Source organism: Callorhinus ursinus, unplaced genomic scaffold, assembly GCF_003265705.2.
Source record: "Callorhinus ursinus isolate GAN/ISIS: 27379988/994484 unplaced genomic scaffold, GSC_fseal_2.0 scaffold4, whole genome shotgun sequence".
In the NCBI taxonomy this organism is placed as follows: domain Eukaryota; kingdom Metazoa; phylum Chordata; class Mammalia; order Carnivora; family Otariidae; genus Callorhinus; species Callorhinus ursinus.
The window spans coordinates 89,944,280-89,961,430 of NW_027397066.1; the positions used below are offsets into that span (position 1 = coordinate 89,944,280).

Sequence of the window (17,151 nt, forward strand, 5' to 3'; positions counted from 1 at the left end):
ATTTACATCACTCCCAATTCCACCCTCGGCCCCAGGCAACTACTAATTACTCTCTGTCCCTATAGATTTGCCTTCTCTGGTCATCTTATGTAAATGGAATTACACTGGCTGTTTTTAAGACACTTCTTATAATTCTGCATTTCTCTCTCTCTCTCTCTTTTTTCGGAGAGAGGTGGGGAGAGCAGAGGGGCAGAGGGAGAGGGAGAGAGAGAATCCTAAGCAGACTCCATGCCCAGCGCAGAGCCTGATTTGGGGCTCGTTCCCATGACCTTGAGATCATGACCTGAGCTGTAATCAACAGTCAAATGCCCAGCCAACTGAGCCACCCAGATGTCCCTCTTTTTTGTTTGAGGTCTTTGTTCCTTGCCCTTGAGCATTTGACACCAGTACTTGTATCCACAGCTCCTGGACTTTTCCTCAGTCCATCTGTTTTAAGTTGTTCTTGCAGTATCTTTTCCTTTCCATTAGCATAATTTCATTTATTCATTGTTGACTAAGTCTCTAAAGCACGAACTGTGCTAGGCACTCTGACACGAAGATTAATAAAACCATGCACCTGCTCCTGCATTTATAATTTGGCTGGAGAGCCAGACATAGGTGCAAACAAATAGTGTGATAAATGCTACAAAATAGGCAGGTGTTAAGTGCAATGGAATGGTCTGTAATAATAATAAGAGCATTTATTGAGGACTTAGGTACCAGCAAAGTTAATTTAGTTGAAGTTTCAGGGGCTCTTCACTTACACAAGCCTCTTCCAAGACAGTTGCAGTGGAGTGAAGGGTCCCTAGCAATGTGTTGGTGTTTTTTGTTGTTTTACTAAAAGTAAGACATTTTTCCTGAAATCAAGACCACTGTCTCTTTTTTTGTTCCACCACTCCTCTGTCACACATTTTCTTTTATCATGTGATTGAGGAGTTATGGCCATTTTCAAGATCCAGCAGAAAATAAGTTGAAGTGGAGGTACATCTAGTTTGGATTTAGTGGGATATTTTTAAGCAGCCTACAGGTAATTTCCAGGTTTACTAAAATTATTGCTAGCCACACCCATGTAGAAGTGGCTTCTAAGAATACTCCGATCACCTACTGGGCCAACTTACCCTGTATTGTGACCCCAAATTGTAGAGCCAGAGATTGTACTAGAGTATGAATGTGTCCTACAGTGCCAAGTTACCAGAAGTCTGGGGCTAGTGAAAAATGGCATTTGAAATGAATGGAACCAGAAGTCGGTCTGTGGAATACTCTTTTAATTATTACATACATGAAAAACACCTGAAGGAAGTTTTCCCCAATTTAAGAACAATCCTAAGAATTAACATGATGTTACCAGTGGTGAGTTGTAAAGCTTAGAGACACTTTTCTCAACTATCAATGATATAAAACAAATCAACATGCTAGAGAAGACAGCTATCTTTCCTAGTTTCTCTATAGAAAGTATTGCAAAACTGTTGTGCTACAAAAATTTAATTAAAGGGAATGTTGCCAAAAACTATTGGGAAAAAAGTATTACAATGTGTATGGGCAGAGTCTGTGCTCTAAAATAGACATTTTCTCCTCTTCTCCATTTTCCCTTATAAAACTCTTTTGTTCCTTTCTCTTCCTCCCCCCCAGCTCTATTGAGATATAATGGGCAAATAAAAAGTGAATACATTTAAAGGGTACAATGTGATGGCCTGATATATGTATGCATTTCTAATGATTATCCCAAGTTAATTAATACATCTGTTACCTAGTATACTTTTTTTTTTTGATGTGCTAAGTACAGTTAAGATCTACTACTCTCTTAGCAAATTTCAAGCATATGATATGGTATCATTACTATTATTTTTTTAAGATTTTATTTATTTATTTGACAGAGAGAGACACAGCGAGAGCAGGAACACAAGTAGAGGGAGGGGCAGAGGGAGAGGGAGAAGCAGGCTTCCCCGGGAGCAGGGAGCCTGACGCGGGGCTCGATCCCAGGACTCTCGGATCATGACCTGAGACAAAGGCAGAGGTTAGCAACTAAGCCACCCAGGCGCCCCACGATATGGTATTATTAACCATAGTTATCGTGTGGTACATTAGGTCCCCAGAATTTATTCATTTTATAGCTAAAAGATAAATAAATAATTTAATCTAAGTATATCCCAAATATCTCATTTTTCTTTAAAGTGTTGGCCATGCAACATTTGGTACATACTTAAATTACTTGTTTATCCGAAATTCCAATTTAACTGGGCATCCTGTATTTTATCTGAGAACTCTATTATAACCAAGCTATGTGAAAGATTAGGTTGCTCAAATAGTGTTTTTAAAATTTGTTTTTATTTTTTTATTATTTTTTAAAGACTTCATTTATTTATTTGTCAGAGGGAGAGAGAGAGAGCCCAAGCAGAGGGAGCGGCAAGCAGAGGGAAAAGCAGACTCCCCAACTGAGCAGGGAGCCCGATGCGGGGCTCCTTCCCAGGACCCTGGGATCATGACCTGAGCCGAAGGCGGACGTTAACCGATTGAGCCACCCAGGCGTCCCTTCTTAATCTGTTTTTATAAACAAAAAGTCAAAACATTACATTTTCCCGTTGCTGGAAAGATTAAGTTCCGGTTCCTTTGCTCTTTTCATTAAAAACGCAATTGAAAAGAGAAGCCAGTTGCGCTGTGGCGGAGACTTGTCCCATAGAGGTCCAGGCGGACCACCGTCTAGAGAACTGCAAACCTCCGGCAGAAGTAGGCCTTGAGCTGACTCTGATGGACGCTCCCTGGCCATCGCTGCCCTTAGCATAAGCCTCGGAGACAACTGACGCGTGGAGCCTTGGGGACCTGCTTCTCTCCCCCTTTCCCACTCGGTCCTGGAGACTAACTCCCAGAGGGTTCCCGCCTGCGTCTCTCCAGGTCCCGGAGGCTCTCCTCTCCTCACCCCCACTCCTCCCTGCCCCGTGGGCGGGGACGGAGACACTAAGTCCCCAGAATTAACGGTGGGTGTTGAAATCAACAGCCCCCAAGGTGTGATCGCAAACTCTCGTTTATTCCAGAAGGGGCTTCCACGGGAAAAAGAGGTGTACGCCACGCATTCGCGCTGCCCGTCGAAATCTAAGATGGGGGAGGGCGGTTCACTAGCGCCCCGCCCCTTTTTCCTCTTTTTTCCGTCGGAGGAGAGAAAACAGTTTGGCGCCGGGCGCTTACACAGAGCCTCGGGAAGCGGGACACACCCTCCCCTTAGCCCTCCCCCCGCCCGGCGGCGCGGCGCGGCGCGGAGAGGCGGGGGCTGGCGGGAGGCGCGGGCCGGGCTGCACGCACTGAGAGCGCGCACTGCTAGCCTCGGGGCGCTGGCTGGCTGACTTGTGCGGGAGCCCGCGTCTGGGCAGGATAATGCTTCTGAGGGGCGCCTGCACGCGGCGCCCGCGGTTGCTGCCGATCCCCGGACCCCGGGGCCGAGCGCGTCCGCGGCCGCGAACGCCGATGCCTCAGGTGAGACAGAGCCCGGCTCCGGAGGCCGGGGGGCGCCTGGAAAAGTTTGCGTAGGGAAACTTGGGCGGGAGCGAAAGCCGAGCGGCTGGCAAGTTCACCGTGTTTTGCTGGCCCTCCGGCTGCGCGCGGGAAGACCCCGACAAGTGGGCGCCCGGGCCGCAGACGTGGGTTCCCAGGTCTGCAGGCGCAGTCACGCCCAGCGGCCGAGGGAAGGCGAGGCTGGGGCGGCGAGGAGGAGCATCACCTCCGTCAAGTTGGGGTGCGGGGACCACGGGGAGGCGCCTCAGGGAGCAGCAGAATCTCTCCGGGAGGCAGTTTCTCCGCGGCCAAAACGCGCTCCGGAGGAAGTTTTCAGAGTCCCTTTGCCGTCGGCTCGGTCATGGGTGGGGAGAGGGGCTCAGGAAACGATGGAGCACAGTGACTGCCCCGAGTGTGCACTGCCGTAGGGAAGTGAAATCTCCAGTCTGAAAACCACCAGCCCCTCCCTTCTAAAGGGGGAAGAAAAACTCGCGTTTTGTTATGAGACACGGGTGAATCATGAGTGTGTGTCGGTGAGTAACAGCGGGCCTGACACAGTTGTATTGTGGCCTGGGTAGAACCGTTGCTGGGAGGAAAGAGAAGAGAGTGGATGTGCACTAGAAAAGACAAGAGGGGGAAATGCTGCGTGCAACTCGGATTGGGATGGAGCCCGACAGGAGCCCTAACTGAGCCTGATGAGGAAAGACAGCCCATTAAAAAGAGCCTTCCAGGGGGCACCTGGGTGGCTCAGTTGGTTAAGCGACTACCTTCAGCTCAGGTCATGATCCTGGAGTCCCGGGATCGAGTCCCACATCGGGCTCCCTGCTCGGCAGGGAGTCTGCCTCTCCCTCTGACCCTCTTCCCTCTCGTGCTCTCTATCTCTCATTCTCTCTCTCAAATAAATAAGTAAAATCTTAAAAAAAAAAAAAAAAAGCCTTCCAGGTGCGTGTGGTTGGGGAGCGCGCTGTTTCTGAGTTTTAATTCTCAGCCTCCCTCCCCCCATTAGATTAGTTTCAGATTGTTAAAGAGAAAAATACGTTTAGCTCTGCAGTTTGCAAGAAAAACAAAAGCCATGCCATTATCTTGTCACTTTCACTTCCTGTGTTTTTTTTTCTCCAGCTATTTCAGGGCTTCACAGTTTTGAATGCTGGAGGAAATATTTAAATACATATTTAAAATTCTCTCCCTGAGTGTTTGAGAGAGAATGAGGAAGGGCATTTTGTTACTAACACCAAGGAAAAGGGGCAAACTCCTTAAAATGATACTTAGCAGTAAATTGGAGAGAGGGGCTTCCACTTTATGAAATTGTACTTTATTAGAAAGTGTTGTACTTCTCGGTCAGAAATATACTAAACAGTGAAACAAGCCCAACACAAGGAGCCCCCTTCACTATACCACCATTTAAACATAAATGATTAATTTCGTTTTCTGTTAAGTCCATTTAACATCTGGAGTAGAATTGTTACAGAGCTGGCTGCCCTTTCTCAAATTATCATCTCTAAGCCCCTTTCTCCATATTTCCCACCAGATGCTATTCCCACCTGGTGCCACTGCATGCCCCAGCAGGAATGCGGATGCCCTTTAAAAAAAAGAAAATGATACAGTGGGGCTTATTAGGCTTAATCATAGGGGAACACTCAGTACTTCGCCTCTAGGTAATCATCTTAAGCCTTACATTGGCTTGTTTCTAATTTGCAGATATTTGTTTTAAGTTTTGACTGTCCATCCTATTAAGTCAATTTACTGAACTTTAGAAGTGGAAATGCTTCCATCATTTTACTTCATAAAAGACCCCTGAAAGAAGAAAGACAAGCCTGTGAGTTGGCTTCTTTATAGTTCGCCTCTTTGAAATCATACCATAAAGAAACTGACAAATATCCTGGCCACTTAGGAGTTTTAGTTAGGACTACTAAACCATTTTCTACAAATTCTGTTAACTGGCCGTGGGGACATTTTTCACTCAAAGTCTGTTTTGTGGTCTCCCCATGTGATATGAAGAGTCCTATGGCTAAAGACAAGTATTTTATATATTTTTGCCACATTCAGACCCCTAGCATCCATGAAAACAGGAAAAACACAACAAAAGTGATATTTGCAACCCCACAGCTCATAAAATCTTAGCTTGCAAGGACTTGTCATTGATAGTAGCTCAAGTAAGCATTCCCAATTATATTTGACCTTTTCTGAAAGTATGAGTGTGCTCTAATTTATAGGAGGATTTGGTAATTTTGGAAAATAGACAATTCTCATCCTTCATATGGTAGGTAAGTCTGTCAGTATTTTTTGGGTGGGAAAAAGTTTGTCAACATGGATACACTTTGTATACCAGAATTGTTTTTTAAAGAACGCATTTAATCTGAAGCATAAGCGAGCAAGAGCATGTCGTGTTACCTTTAGCCAAGGCATGGCCCGGTGTCTATGGTCACGATCCAGAGTCAGCATCTCTGCTTGTCAGCAGCACACTGGCTGAGGCTGAGCGGTTGTCAGGGCAATCCATGGCTCCTGCTGGTCTTTCTGTTCTGCAGGACACAGCTTTGAGTGATGATGGCACCTGGTGAATTATCTCTAAACAGAAAGCCCTTACCTAATTGTGCCTTTCTTAACTTGGGTTTTCTGCTGCTTAGTTTGAAAACCTCCCTGGTAAGATTTCAGGCCCCCAGGACAGCATTTGAGTCTCTACATAAGCTGTGTTTAAAACTTAAAAAAATCAAGTGTACTTTGCAGAGAAGTTTGGGTATGCTTTTTTTTTTAAACATCTGGAAACAAAGCAGTATAGCAATACATGTTTCCATTCCACCACCAGATGTTAATTTAGAAATTGCTTTTGCCTTTTGAATGTAGGTCAATCCCATTTGACACTTGACTCCCATTCTGCCTCTTGTGTTTGTAACTAGGGCACTGTACTCTGTAATACTGGTTTCAGAGCGCTCTCCTGAGGAGGGTGTTTAGTTGTACCTTGGAGTTTGTACAGAAGACATTGGGGCAAGGTCATTCTAGACCAGTTTGTTAAACATTACTATCTTCCCAGTGCTTAGGTATTAGTATTAGTGCTCAGTTTTTTTTTTTAGATTTTACTATTTATTGCAATTTAACAAACACTATTAGTGCTGTTTTATGGCAAACTCTAAGCTAGAACATAATTTTGTGTCTTGGCAGATAAATACTTGTGGAATGAGGTCCCTGTGAAACTAAGGTAGAAAACCCGAGGCAAATATTGGTTGATCTGATTGCTCTATAAACTAAATGTGTTTAGGTCATAGAATAGAAATGAGCAGCTAATTGAGGTGGTGGTAGGCGGTTGGCACTCGTGGTGGCCTTGCCACCGCAGAGCTCTCTCAACTTAGCCCCAAGTCTTTCGGTCTGTTTGGGCCTGTTGTACTCCCTTTTCAAAACAAAGAGACTTGTCTAATTGGTCCCCAAAGCCCTTTCCATCTTGAAAATTGCCATTTTGTGATTTTACCAGGGGATGTAAGGAGAATATTGAATGAAATACTGTCAGTGTCAGAATGGTTGTCTTAATGGTTGAACAATCCTCTGTGTGATCTTAGGCAGTCACTAGAGTAGCAGCTCTACCTTGTGGTCCTAGTAACTTTTCCCTTTGAAGAGTAATTGAAATTTATTTGATCGGGTAAGCATGTCAGTATTAAGTCTCGCTCTGATCATTCTGTCATCAGCAGTGTTTTCATCTGTGAAATGTTGCTTATTCAAGAGTATTTAGCATTAGAACCCTGAAACCATTATATAATAGACATCTTGAGCTAACCTGTAGGCTATAAACCAATAGATAGTAAATAGTGTTACCTCAGCTGTATTCTAGAAGCATCTTCTTTTTCTTTTAACGATTTTATTTATTTATTTGACAGAGAGAGAGAGACAGCGAGAGAGGGAACACAAGCGGGGGAGTGGGAGAGGGAGAAGCAGGCTTCCTGCAGAGCAGAGAGCCTGATGTGGGGCTTGATCCCAGGACCCTGGGATCATGACCTGAGACGAAGGCAGATGCTTAACAACTGAGCCACCCAGGTGCCCCAAAGCATCTTCTTTTTAAAAAATCCCATTTAATTTACCACAGTATGAATTTTCCTGTCTTTTTAAAAATAAATATCAGCTTTCTGTTCTCTGAGCTGCATACATCTGAGTTCAGACTGCATGGAATCCCTCACCCAAATGTTTTTACTGAATTTCCCACATTAGCATACCTTTAAAAAAAACAGCCCTATGAAACATGTAGTCAGTTAAAAGGTTAAGAGGACCCCCAGAAGAAACTGCTGTCTAGTCTTAGTATTCAAGTCGCTGGTTTCTCCTGCCCAGATGCTGGGTTTATTGTACCAGCAGTGAAATGAGTGTGTAGCCAGTGCTATTCTCCCTGTGCACTGGCTGCCAGAAAGCCTAGAGTCCGATTTTCAACCCACCTTCTAACAAATGTGAAATGAAAAGCATTTTATGTGTTTACCATACTCATGGTTTCATCGTCTCTACCTTCATTTTTTTTTCCTCCATTCACATCCTAACCCATTTTTTCTGAAATTGTCCTTTAATGGGAAAATGTGCATAAATAACTTTATTTTAAGAGTTTATCTGAGAGAGTGCGCACGAGAGTGAGAGCGCACAAATTGGGGGGGGGGGACACAGAGGGAGAAGCAGACTCCCCCGCTGAGCAAGGAGAGCCTGACTTGGGACTAGATCCCATCATGACTTGAGCTGAAGGCGGATGCTTAATCAACTGAGCCACCCAGGCACCCCACATAAATAAGGTTTTAAGAAATTTAAAAAATCAGCCCTTGATGTTTGAACAAATATGTTCTAAGTAGTTAATTGCGGAAGTGTGGCAAACCAGCATCTGTCTTCACAGTCTCCTAGGGGCTTTGTGCATAGGAAGTGCTCAATAAATATTGATTGTATTGAATTCAGCTACTGTAAGAGTCTAATTTTGATGCTGTGGTTCTCTTGCTCTTTTTAATTGAGATGTAATTGACATGTATGGTTCTCTCTTAAGTGGGGTGCTGAACTTGTTTACTCGCCACCCTTTTTCCTTCTTACTACCCTCACCTGTCCCAATTCTTACTTCCTTGCGACCTCCCCTGTCCTCACCTGACTTAAAATCTAGTTTGGGTCAACTACCCATGCCTCTAAATCTCTTTATTCTCAGAGTTTCCTATTCCATTAACTCATAAATGGTATTACTTGATTGTACATGATTTTTATCTTAGATGTATCTTCATTATAAAGGGAATAGAGACATTGCAGTCCAGGCTTTTGTTTGACAGCTCTTTTGGGGGATAATGAGATTTCTTTTTTATTTTTTTTAAAGATTTATTTTTTTTAATTTGTGTGTGAGAGAGAGAGAGAGAGTGCAAGTGTGTGCACAAGTGGGGGAGGGAGAAGCAGACTCCCCGCTGAGCAAGGAGCCCAATGTGGGGCTTGATCCCAGGACCCTGGGATCATGACCTGAGCTGAAGGCAGATGCTTAACCGACTGAGCCACCCAGGCATCCCGGGGATAGATTTCTATTCAGGATTCACAATACTGGTGAGAAATGATGTATGAAAACTACACTATAAACAAAGTTTACTGAAGAGAATTTCTCAGTAGGTTTCAGGGCAAGAAATAGGGAGCCATGAAAAGAGTAACAAGAGATGGAGCCGGAGTTGAAATGTTTATAGCCTGTGAGCAGAAACAAGAAGTGACATGAAACATTAAACCTCCTATCAAGAAATGGATAGGTGCGCAAAGCTTTATTGTGGCAACTTTAGGTAGGAAAAAGTCTTCCTGATCGGCAAGGGTCATTCCACAAGTAGGTGTTGTACCTGAGGGTCTTTTGATACTTACTAGATGGAGAGATGGTTTGGTTTATAGCTGCTGTGAACACGAGTGGTAATCCCACTATATTTAATTCCACTGGGAACTCTCAATTATTTTGTTGTAGGAATGCTTTTATAATGAACCATTGCTTAAATCACATTTCTGGGACTTGATGAATTAGCTTATTTTTAACCTCTTAGGCATAACGGTAAATAAATTGTCCTGAATCTGGTTGGAGGAAGGAAGAAGTTACTCTTTTTGACAAATCCTTGTTTTTCTGACTGTGCGTGTGTGCGTATTCATGTGTGGCTCTCTCTTGTTAAATATTTTGTTTGTTTTTGATATGAGTTTCCCCAGTAGGCTGAATAGGTTATTTGAAGAGAGGATTTTAAAAGGTGTTTGATGAATAACTGCTCTTTGCACCAGTAATGCAGCTGGAATATAAGTGTACATTTTTATTAGAGAGGCTGATGGTATTGTGACCACAAACCTGAAAAAACATTGTTTTAGACAATGTCTGCAAACAGATCAACGTAGCATTGGCTCTCTAAGCCCTTGCTAGGGGATATTTGTGATGACATTTTACAGTCTGATGACTCATTTCTGCAAGTCTGCTTTGAGAATGTTTCAGATAATATATAATAAAGCAATTTCCACTTTTTAAGAGAAAGTACGGTTTCTTTTGACCTTGTAAATTATCCTTTTATGGGTTGGTTATTCATGAAACCAAGGTAAGAAAGCTTTAAAACTTAAGCTACAGGGGCGCCTGGGTGGCTCAGTCGTTAAGCGTCTGCCTTCGGCTCAGGTCATGATCCCGGGGTCCTGGGATCGAGCCCCGCGTCGGGCTCCCCGCTCCGCGGGAAGCCTGCTTCTTCCTCTCCCACTCCCCCTGCTTGTGTTCCCTCTCTCGCTGTGTCTCTCTCTGTCAGATAAATAAAATCTAAAAAAAAAAAAAAAACCCAAAACATAAGCTACAGTTGATCCAGAAATCCAGTGGCCTCATCCCTTCTGTCCTACTTTCTACTCCATGCCTTCCGTGTCCCGTAATTGGTGCCTGTGATGTTCCCTGGGTAGCATTGACACACACACACACACACCCAAATCACCCTTCCCTCACTCTCCTGAATTCTGCACTTCCCCCCAGGGCTGAGTTCCAGTACCCACCCACCCACTGCCCAGATCCCCATCTTGCTGAGGTCCACAGGTCTGTGCCAGCAGAATTAACCACGTTCTTTTTTCCTCTCCCACGACACTTACAACATCCCACCATGTGTTCCAGTTGTGCTCATATGGTTTTCCCACCTGGATTCTCTCAGCACTTTGTGGTCAGAACTCTTTCTCCTCACCTCTGATGGCCTCGGCCCTGCCACAGTAGGTGCATAATACATGCTTGTCGGGTAGAGGGTGAGTGGACGGATGACCAAGAACTAAATATTACATGGAGCTCCTTAATGGTGTGCTTTCTCCAGGTCTTACCTTCTCAGTTTCCTCTTGTCCACTGCATCCAGCTGGGAACACATGAAGCATTCTTCCCTACTTTTTGTGATATGAACCTTGAATAATTGAAGATTTTTTAAAAGTTAATCAAAATAATCTTTATGTATTGTATTTTCTGTTCAAAGGAAGCAGTAATCTTAAATCATATCTTGGTTAGTTTTATTTCAGATATGCTTTCAAATCAGGAATTTTAAAGGATATGATTAACATAACCTAATGAAGCATAAATTAAGTGCAGCCTGGTGTGTAAGGATGTGCGTTTTCTTAGCTGTTTTTTTTTTTCTTTTATTGAGGTATATGACCTACAACGTTAGATTCATTTCAGGCGTACAACATAAGTGATTTGATATTTGTATATGTTTTGTAAAACAGTCACCACGATAAGTGTAGTTAACATCTGTCACCATACATAGTTACAGAAGTTTTTTCTTGTGATGAGATCTTTTAAGATTTAGTCTCTTAGCAACTTTCAAATACGCACTACAGTGCTATTAACCAGAGTCGCCATGCTATGTGTTGCATCTTGTGCGTTACATCCCCGTGACATCTATTTTTATAACTGGAAGTCTGTACCTTTTGACCATCTTCACCCATTTCACCTGTCCCCCATCTCTGGCAACCACCAATCTGTTCTCTGTATCTATGAACTTGTTGGGGTTTTTTTTGTTTTGTTTTTTGTTTTTTTCTTTTTTAGATTCCACATATGAGTGACATCACTTGATATTTGTCTTTCTCCGAGAGCAGACGCTATTTCACTTAGCATAATGTCCTCAAGGTCCACCCATGTTACTGCAGATGGCAAGATTTCATTCTTTTTTATGGCTGGATAATACTCCATTGTGTGTGTACACCACATTTTCTTTATTCATCTATCAATGTGCACTTAGGTGGTTTGTTTCCATATCTTGGCTATTGTAAATAATGTTGCAGTGGACATGGGGCTGCATATATCTTTTCAAGTTAGTGGTTTTGTTTTCTTCAGATAAATACCCACAAATGGAATTTCTGAATCATGTGATAATCCTGTTTTTAATTTTTTTGAGGACTCTCCATACTATTTTCCGTAGTGGCTGCACCAATTTACATTCCTGTCTGCCGTGCACAAGAGTTCCCTTTTCCTTACCTCCTCGTCAGCACTTGTTAATTCTTTTTCAGTAATTGTCTTGGCTGTTCTTAAAGTGTGGTGTTGATTTAGGACGGTTTTTTACGTGTGGGGAAGGTAGCACTTGTCTCCATAGACAAGGGCTTTCCTAAATGGGATTCTTAAAGTGTTAGATCATACTAGTTTTAGACTTATAAAGTGAGGTTTTGGGATTGCCAAAATTATTAGTGTTAGTACTAAAAGCTCAATCATTAAAACTTAAATAATTTAGAATATTTAAAAATCAATGATAAAAATGTTTATTTGTAAGATGTAGCTCCTGGGCAAAGTATTAAGTTTTTTTTTCTTTTTTTAAAGATTTTATCCACCCATTTGACAGAGAGAGACACAGCGAGAGAGGGAACACAAGCAGGGGGAGTGGGAGAGGGAGAAGCAGGCCTCCCGTGGAGCAGGGAGCCCGATGCCGGACTCCATCCCAGGACCCTGGGATCACGACCCGAGCTGAAGGCAGACGCCCAATGACTGAGCCACCCAGGCGCCCTGGCAAAGTATAAGATTAACCCTTTGGAAAATAAACCCCAAAGAAAAGAATATAATTTTTGATGTTAGGAAACCTGCAGGTCCTTTCCTGTGACCACCTTTTTATTGCTATTCCAGAAGTGGGGCATACTCCACTTTGGAGCGTGGAGCTGCCATGAGTAAGATTACCATCTATTGGTCTTGCAGAGCTTAGGGGCTGATTAAGGGAGGTAGCAAATATTTTACATCTTTGGGCGTATGTATGTTTGTGTTTCTTATTCTGCCAGTGCTTGTGGTGCTAAATGAATAAGATAGTTGCCATTGTCTTTATGAGAAATGATGCTGGTCTATACCACATGTTGATTATCTTTTTTAAAATTATGTTATTATTTTTTAAAGATTTTATTTGAGAGAGAGAGCACAAGCAGGGGGAGCATCAGAGGGAGACAGAGAAGCAGGCTCGATCCCAGGATTCTGAGATCATGACCTGGGCCTAAGGCAGATGCCTAACCGACTGAGCCACCCAGGCGCCCCTTGATCAACGTTTTATGTTGAGGTCCACATAGTGATCTGGGCTTTGCATCCTATTGTCCGTGTCACAACTAACTCAGCTCTGGCATTGTAATGGGAAAGCAGTTACAGACAATATATAAATGAATAGGTGTGACTGTTTTCCAATAAACTTTATTTTAAAAAATGGCGAGAGGTCAGATTCGGCCCATAGGTCATAGTTTGCCAACTCCTGGCCTGTAGACAGTATACCAGGACTTTGGGCAGTAGTAATAGAGATGCTGTGCTAGAAGATGAATCTGGGTCTGGCAATCCAGTGTGTGTATAGTGGGACGAGGTAAGTGAGCACAGAACTAAGGACCAATCATGAAGTCATGGTTACTGTACATGGAGCTGGAAGAACAGGAACTAGAACAATGGGAAGAACAAAAGGAAGAATGTGAAGACGTATAGGTGTTCAGCAGATTTCAGTAGATTAGGGTTCTACCTAATCACGAAGCCACAGTGCCTGGCAGGCTCGAGAGAAAGAAGAGAATGGAAAGACTGGGACTAAGATGATGAGTTGCTGTCTGAAGGCAGGGGAACAATCAGTCCTGTGGTGAGTTCTAATTCTGTGGGAGAAGTAACATGATGGGTGAAGAAGTGAAGACTTGAGTAAGGAATGTTCGAGAAGCAGTGCATTGGCACACGCATTTATTCCAAAGGGTTTGTTTCTCTTTGGAATTATCATTAAACCAGGGGTACCATTTACCTTTAATCTGAATCCACCATTAGAATTTACAGTCCATGTGTATATACTGTTTTTCCTTTCTCAAATCATTTTCTAAATGAATATTATCTCTGTTGGTTAGAATAAGCTACAAGGTTCAGCTTTTGCTGACACAAAAGACCCAACAGTGATTAAACACAATTTTTAAGCTAAGTTTATCCTCTCTAGGCAGTGGTTCTGAGGTGAATTTTGTAGCACTAGCTCTGCTCCACACGGTCATTCAGGGACCCTAAGCTGACCATTTTCTCTGTCCTCATCAACCTGTGGACCGTAGGACTGTTTTGTTTTGCTTTTGTACTTGCAGGGTGTTAATGTGCGAGGTTGGTGATATCACATAACACCCATGCTCACATTCCATTGAATATTTCATTGACTATGTCAGATGGCCACTTTTAGCTACAAGGGGGCTGAGAGATGTAATCCTGGCAGGGAGCCACATTCCAGCTAAAACTTGATTAGTGTGGAAGGAGGGAGATGGAGTTCCATGGACATCTAGCTGTTTCTGCTGCAGGCCCCTTGGCCAGAAACAGGAGAGTTTTGCATTTTGTGGGCACTGAATTTCCAAGGCTCTATTGAGCTTGGTTATATGTGTTCCTCAGCAATAGATATTTATAGGGAAGCTTTATTTCTTTCTGGAAAACTTAAAAAGGAAATGATGGAAATGCAGCATTTTTAATTTGGGCTAGAACAGGAACATTTGACAGCTTGTTAGGTTCGTTATATGTCCTTGGGGCCGTAGCTTAATAGGAAAGGGTGTAGTCTCACTTGTACACTCTAAGTCTAGGGAGAGAAGTAAGTTCTGATGATTCAGTTAGGAGCTGAAGCCAGAATTCAAGTTTATGCAATGACACTTGATAAGGAGGGAAAAAAAACTAGAGAGTACTGACAGTATGGTTTTAGGGAAGGACTTCGTTTAGAGGAATTGTGATGATTAATAGATAAAAATTATAAAAGTACCATGCATATCTAGTGTATGAATTTAATTGCATTTTTTAGGCTAGCCTGTTAGAAATATGGTCTAAAAAAGGGAAAAAGTTTTTTAAAGGGCAATCTTAATTACTTAGGACTGTTGAAAAATGCTGTGTTTTAGAATGAAATATAGCTTAGTATATAACATATTGAGAATAATCCATTGTAATTCAGGGTATATTCAGAAAGAGTTTTATTAATATGACCTTTTATAATGTCTCCTTACCACATTATTTACTTAATTGCCTTTCTTTGGCTTATATGCTGGCTTTTTAATTTTAATTTGTCAGGCTTGGATATCATTGTTGATCATCTGGGTTTTTTGGTTTGTTTTTTTAAGTGTTACTTATTTCAGTAATCTCTACACCCCACATGGGGCTCAAACTCCTCATAGCTGGCCCTGAGATCAAGAGTCCCATGCCCTTCTGACTGAGCCAGCCAGGTGCTCCCACTGTTGATCAGTCTTGAATGCATTACTTTGATTAGCTTTGAGATATAAGAAATGTTTTCCTTTCTCATTTGCTTTTCATGTACTTCAGTATAATTATTGTTTTAGATCATGAAATGACTAGATTACCATAGATCCTTATGCATGTCTTGAGCTTGGACACTGTATTTAATTGTCCATGAAACATTAATAAGGCTTTAATGAAACAGTTGTCCAAAGGGCTAAAGTATACAATATGTATTATGTAGAAACACATATAATTGGAAATACGTAATACTGTTATCACTGATCTGAACATATTATAATATTAATGGCACCTGTGCCTTAGCCCGGTATTGTTACAACATGAGTGATCCTGCTGCATCCTGCATCAGGGCATTATGGTTTGTCTCTGAGTCAGTACGTCAGAAGGGACACTGACAAGCTGGTGGGGAGGGAGATACCTCCAGAGGAGGATTAAGATGTTGGGGATTTCTATAGAAGATGATTAAAAGGGCTGGATATTCTTAATCTGGTGAAAAGAAAGCAAAGAAGATGTAAATCTTTGTTTTCAAATATATAAGAAGGTTTCTTGTGAGAGAAAGTTGTTATCCTTTGTTGCTTCAGAATGAGGAAAATCACCTGAGATTGGGCAGACTAGTAGGTAAGCAGAGCTCAGCTCTGTTTAAGAAACTATTTGTATCTATTCTGGCTGTTCACGCATGTATGGACTGCTTCTTAAAGCACAGGACTTTTAAGTTACTAGAAGAACTCGGGCAGACGCCAGAGAAGGACTGCTGGAGCCTGCTCAATGAACACAGCTGACCAGAGCTAGGAAGCAGAGCCTCTTTTCCTCCTCCAGTGTCTCTCTAGTGCCCCCTACTGACAAAACTTTAGTGCCCGCCAGCAGACGGAAACTATTTAAAGGGCCCAGATCCATTTTCACAGAGAAGTCAAAAAGGTTGAATTTGGAGCCTGCTGGAAGCAAGTTGATAACCATCCCAGGTGGGATGAGGCAACACCTGTGCAGTACTTGAAAGGGACAGCTGCTGTCATGGGCATAGCCAACCTGGCAAAGCTAAGGTGCAATGGGAGACAAGAGGCCAGACTATGGCTGGGACACTGGTTAAAGGGGTGGTAATTTTGGATACGATACTGTGCTTATAGTATAGATCAGAAATCAAGGAAGCAGCACTTGACTGTTCCAGGAACACACAGTCCAACCCACAGAGGAACAGATAAGACAGCCCCCCGCCCCCCAAAAAGGTGCTTGAGGACGTTAGAGTGAACAAGTAGGAAGATAAGGGGTGGATGATTGAGAAGCCAAAAAGTAGGCTTGAGAAGAGTTAGTTGGGATCTGGTTCAGGTCAAGGTCAAAATGGGAGGTCAGCTGAGGTGACCTGTAAGGTTCCTTTCATTGCTAATGTTCTGGGGGTCCCTTAGGTCTGCAGTCTTTGATATCTGTCCCAAAGTCAGAAACTGCTTGAGTCTGGAGATTGATAAACTTGGCTAAAAATTAGTCAGTATCTATTGTTGTCCACTCCTTACTGTCTGCCTTCTCTACCAAGAAAAACCTTTGGATTGTTAGAGTGTAATGACTATTTAGTTGTGGTGGTTTGTGTTTTGGCCCTTTATATAGTAGTATTCTTTCTGTAGAGGTTTGGGTTTGGTGTGTTTGCTGTGGGTTCTTGCCTGGAAGTCACCCACCCGGTGTGGTACTCGTAACTGCATCAGTCTGAGCTTAAGCCCAGATCTTCTGCTAACAGGTTATAGCTCTTTCTTTGTATATGAAATTCACTTTGTAATGAATCCAGGCAGTTTCATTTATTTAGTTTATTCCATTTAGGAATGACTGTGCCACATTTAATTAGTAAAGTCTGAATTTGTGCCAGTGACTAAGCATTGTAATCAACAGTTGTTGTTATGCTTGCAATTGTATGAAATCATCCAAGTCTGACCTGTTGGAGAGAAATTACATAACTTGACTTTACCTCTGGAACTGAATTAGGATGAAATATCTTAATACTGCATTTATAATTCTGCTTATTTAAAACTATTAGGCATTAGAAAAGGTTTTTCATAGGCACAACAGTGAGC

General features: G+C 42.6%; 1 protein-coding gene across 1 annotated transcript in view; it reads left to right on the forward strand.

Annotated features, from left to right (window-relative positions):
• Window positions 1-3,188: 3,188 nt before the first annotated feature.
• MCUB (mitochondrial calcium uniporter dominant negative subunit beta) overlaps window positions 3,189-17,151 on the forward strand; it is a 93,253-nt gene continuing 79,290 nt past the window's right edge. Inside the window, 1 exon segment of the mRNA XM_025873702.2 lies at window positions 3,189-3,444. Coding sequence (XP_025729487.2) covers window positions 3,346-3,444 — 99 coding nt within the window. The 5' untranslated portion in view covers window positions 3,189-3,345.